We start from the raw sequence: 5,000 nt of genomic DNA on the forward strand, positions 1-5,000 counted from the left end.
CTTGGTGGAGGTCTGCGCTCTTGGAGTGCTTTTCTAGTAGTTTATTATATAACCAAATACATATATGTGCAACAATTCATCATAGTGACAAATAATTACAGAAAAAGCACAATATAAAACAGTAGAGAATAACATGGTAAGACCTTTTAAGCTAAAATTAGGCATCAACAATGCATAAATTGCTACATTAACATTTCTATATCATGGCACATAAATGAATTAATGGGGCCGTAGCGATAGTCCGAAGGTTCAATAGTCCGAAGGTTCATTGGTCCGAATGTTCACTATAGAACCTTCGGACCAATGAACCCTTGATTAAAAAATCGATAAAAATGTTACCACTTTTCGGACCAATGAACCTTCGGACCAATGAACCTTCGGACTATCGAGACGCCCCCGTATTAATTTGGGACATCAATTATCAGTTAGTTCATAAAAGGCATTGCTCATCTAGCTCTCTTTCTCTCTCTTTCTCGATTTCTTTCTGTGTGTAATGGCAGATTTAGGGGGAGTCGGAGGGGTCTTTAACCTCCCCTTGGGTTTCTGTAAACAAAATCACACCAAAATCATAGGTGTACATGTAGTTCTAAACTGTAGTAATGGCACCTTTTGCCCTCCAAAAGCTTTCGGACTGCTTTGCTGACTTTGCAATTCGAGGCCTTTCATTAAATAAAATTTTAAAAAAGGACGCCCCCCCCCCCTCCGCACCCCCTTCAAATTTTCGTGGATCCGCTCCTGATATTATATATATAGTCCGCTTCCCATCGATTTGTACAGGTGAGCCCCGCCCTAGATCTAGAGTTTGATCCCCTTATAGGTCAGACTAACCCCAAAATTTTAACTACATGGAGGGTGGACTTTCTGTTACTTGGACTCTCCGTATCGTTACACAGGGAGTATGGTTGAGGAGAAATAAATGAAATTGAAATTGAAAAAAAAAAACGAAATTAGAAACCGTATTCCTGAGTGTGAGCGTTTAATTCGACCTGGTCATGGGCATGAAATAAAATCTATTTCTGATACCATGAGCTGAATGTTTGGAGATATATATCTTACGTCTGGATATTTAAATATTCAGAAAATTTACTGTTGTTAAGGACGTCATATTCACTTGACACTTCGATTTGGTCCCCCCTTGTCCTTGGTGATCATCGCCCTCTACCGGTGCATTCCTTTCCTCTGTCGTCATAATTAAGTGTTTTGTTCTCATGGTTCGCGCGTCTAGCAACCAAGTAAACAGTGTTGCCGGCACTTAAAAACAGGCAAGCAAAGAGTAAGCGGCATTTTCTAGCATTTTCTTGCAACAACCGCCAACATGAGGGAAATTGTTCACATGCAAGCCGGCCAGTGCGGCAATCAGATCGGTGCCAAGGTAATTCAAACATTAACTTTGTTAATGTTGTAAGCGTTAAGTAGTTTTTAAGTTAGGTTTTCAGTTGCTCGTTACTTAATTCAAATATGCGCCCTTTTCGAATGGCGGGTTTGTCATGAATTTAAAGGAACTTGTTTAAACTTCTCCTACCTTTAGCAAAGTCCAACCTGTGTAAAATGGGGATATTTAATTAAATGGTGTTTAATAGTAAACTTCTATTAAATGTTGTTAAATATTACGACGAAATTTTAAGGCGAAATATGTTGAAAGGTATAGAGAAAATTTTAGATATTTACTTTAATTCTTGGATCTTCCAGTATTCCTGAATCAACGTTTTTTGTCTACTTTTTAATGATATTAAAAATTGGCATTATATTAAAATATTTTTATTGATGATAATAATTACGTGTATTTTTAGTTCTGGGAAGTGATCTCTGATGAACACGGAATTGACCCAACTGGCACATACCACGGTGATTCTGATCTTCAGTTGGAGAGAATCAACGTCTACTACAATGAAGCCACTGGTAAGTAGATACGATATACATAGAGAAATATTTAAAATTAACTTTCTTTGTCAATTGTTTCTATTATGTAATAGTATATATGAGCAAATGATACCCTTAAGTTGACATTATAGCAAATGTTGAAATTGTAGATTACTGTATTTTTCTTTTGGACTTATAAAATGTGTGAAAGGCAAGTCTATTTAATTTCATTTATTTTTTATTTTTAACTTTAGGTGGCAAATATGTCCCCCGTGCTGTCCTTGTTGATCTCGAGCCCGGCACCATGGACTCTGTCAGATCTGGACCTTTTGGACAGATCTTCAGACCAGACAACTTTGTCTTTGGACAGAGTGGTGCAGGAAATAACTGGGCCAAGGGCCACTACACAGAAGGTGCTGAGCTCGTCGACTCTGTGCTTGATGTAGTCCGCAAAGAAGCTGAGAGCTGTGATTGTCTTCAGGGATTCCAACTGACACACTCCCTTGGTGGCGGCACTGGGTCTGGCATGGGAACTCTGCTGATCAGCAAGATCCGTGAAGAGTACCCAGACAGAATCATGAACACATTCTCAGTTGTCCCATCACCCAAGGTAAATTTAATAAATAGATTAATAAAAATTAAAAATAGATAAATTATAGATAGATAAATTAAAAAACATGAACCTGCATAATGAAACAACTTCAGGGTGATCAATTTTTCATTGTAATGATTTTCCTTTCTCTCTACGTATCCATTTCACATTAGTTAATTTTTTATTATGTGACAAATAAAATTGCTATACCTATCACATGACCAAAAATATTGATGTATGTAATTATCCTTTTCTTCAGGTATCTGACACAGTAGTAGAACCATACAACGCCACCCTCTCTGTACATCAGCTTGTTGAGAACACTGACGAAACTTACTGCATTGACAATGAAGCTCTTTACGACATCTGCTTCCGTACCCTGAAGCTGACCACACCCACATATGGTGACTTGAATCATCTTGTGTCTGCCACCATGTCTGGTGTCACCACTTGCCTCCGTTTCCCTGGCCAGCTGAACTCTGATCTCCGTAAATTGGCTGTCAACATGGTTCCATTCCCACGTCTCCACTTCTTCATGCCTGGCTTTGCTCCTCTGACCTCCCGTGGTAGCCAGCAGTACCGTGCTCTGACTGTCCCAGAGCTGACCCAGCAGATGTTTGATGCCAAAAACATGATGGCTGCCTGCGATCCTCGCCATGGCCGCTACCTGACCGTTGCTGCCATGTTCCGTGGCCGCATGTCCATGAAGGAGGTTGATGAGCAGATGTTGAATGTGCAGAACAAGAACAGCAGCTACTTCGTTGAATGGATCCCCAACAACGTGAAGACCGCTGTCTGTGACATCCCACCACGTGGTCTCAAGATGTCTGCCACCTTCGTTGGAAACAGCACCGCCATCCAGGAGCTGTTCAAGCGTATCTCCGAGCAGTTCACCGCTATGTTCCGTCGTAAGGCTTTCTTGCATTGGTACACTGGTGAGGGTATGGATGAGATGGAATTCACTGAGGCCGAGTCCAACATGAATGATCTGGTGTCTGAATACCAGCAGTACCAGGATGCCACTGCTGAGGAAGAGGGTGAATTTGATGAAGAGGAGGAGGGAGAGGAAGCATAAATGCATTGATAAGGAAGAATGAGATCTAATGAACCATAAAAAAGATAATGATGAAAAGAACATGATGACTTTTTCTGAAACCTTATAAATAACTCTTCCAAAACTTTGAACTTTGCATAATTCTAACTTGAAATTAAATTAACAAATATATTTGGCATACTGGATATTGTGAGAAATAAGAACAATTCATTTTACCATTTGAATTTTGTGTTTCAATGAAAATTTGTTTTTTACTCTGGATACATACTATTTTTATTGGAAGACTTTGGTCAAACCTGTGCAAAAAAGCAATAGTAATTTCATTATGAGGCAATAAATTCTCTTTTAAACACACTTATGTCATGTGCTTATTATTAATTATTATAATGTACAAAACAGGATTCTTTCTCTTGCAATCATAGACTTACAATACATAATGTAGAAAATACAATGTATTCAGCTGACATTAATAATTCAATAAAATACGATAAACACTTTAAAGAAAATTGACAACTATTTGACTCAAAAATAAATTTAAAAAGAGAAATTAAAAAAGAGATGACAACATGTTACAAAATTCAAAACAGGTGTAACTGATAACGGTATGGATTACAGAATTATAAATTGCAGAGATCTAATGAGAAATACTACCAGTTAATATGCAATGGGTTGCAGGGTGGCCATTTTCAATAAAGAAATCAAAGATTGCCAATAGCAAAGAAAATAATCCATCATGTCCAAGTCAATGCCTTCTTTGATAATATGATCATTATACAGCAGATTTTTGAGCATTTAATATACTGATAAGGTACATGTAATATATATATATTCATATATGGTCTGTTTAATTACAATGTCATTGATTTCCTTACTAATGAATGGGATTGAATTCAAATCAAAATAGTCAAACACCTTATAATGACATCACAAAATTCAATAAATAGCTAATTCAAGCCCCCCCCCCACGTGAGCGTGCACACACACACACACACACACACACACACACACAAACACACACACACACACACACCAATTTGGTTAGACCAGACCCCGTGTGAGACATTTGACATTGTGAATTATTGGTCTCGTCTTGTTCAATAATTATATCAGCGCCCTCTTGCCTATTTACCCCCTGTAGGCTAATGTTAGGATTACTCGTCTAGCAACGGCGTAGCAACCACGTAAACAGTGTTGCCAACACTTTAAGCCACCTAGCTAAACAGATATCGACATTTTCTAGCATTTTCTTGCAACAACCGCCAACATGAGGGAAATTGTTCACATGCAAGCCGGCCAGTGCGGCAACCAGATTGGTGCCAAGGTAATTAAAACATTTTACTGTAATTTGGTGTTAATTGTTAACAGTTTTATATTAGTTAAGTATCATTATTTTAAACTTTTGCTCTTTACAGGGGTCGGGTTCGTTTGATGTTTAACTTTTTTAATTGACAATACTTTGATTTTTATATTTGAAATAATTTTAAATAAAAGTGT

At 37.9% G+C, this 5,000-nt stretch overlaps 2 protein-coding genes across 2 annotated transcripts in view; both read left to right on the top strand.

Moving 5' to 3' along the window:
• Positions 1–1,181: 1,181 nt before the first annotated feature.
• Positions 1,182–3,860, top strand: LOC106172823 (tubulin beta chain). The gene is made up of 4 exons (XM_013553733.2): positions 1,182–1,372; positions 1,791–1,899; positions 2,115–2,470; positions 2,712–3,860. The coding sequence occupies exons 1-4, from the start codon at positions 1,316–1,318 to the stop codon at positions 3,525–3,527; spliced, it is 1,338 nt and encodes a 445-aa protein (XP_013409187.1). The 5' UTR covers positions 1,182–1,315; the 3' UTR covers positions 3,528–3,860.
• An 805-nt stretch (positions 3,861–4,665) lies between these two features.
• LOC106172834 (tubulin beta chain) overlaps positions 4,666–5,000 on the top strand; it is a 3,170-nt gene continuing 2,835 nt past the window's right edge. Inside the window, exon 1 of the mRNA XM_013553745.2 lies at positions 4,666–4,827. Coding sequence (XP_013409199.1) covers positions 4,771–4,827 — 57 coding nt within the window. The 5' untranslated portion in view covers positions 4,666–4,770. The remainder of the gene's footprint in view (positions 4,828–5,000) is intronic.

Source organism: Lingula anatina, chromosome 4, assembly GCF_051362555.1.
Source record: "Lingula anatina isolate TDL-2025a chromosome 4, LinAna3.0, whole genome shotgun sequence".
NCBI lineage: Eukaryota > Metazoa > Brachiopoda > Lingulata > Lingulida > Lingulidae > Lingula > Lingula anatina.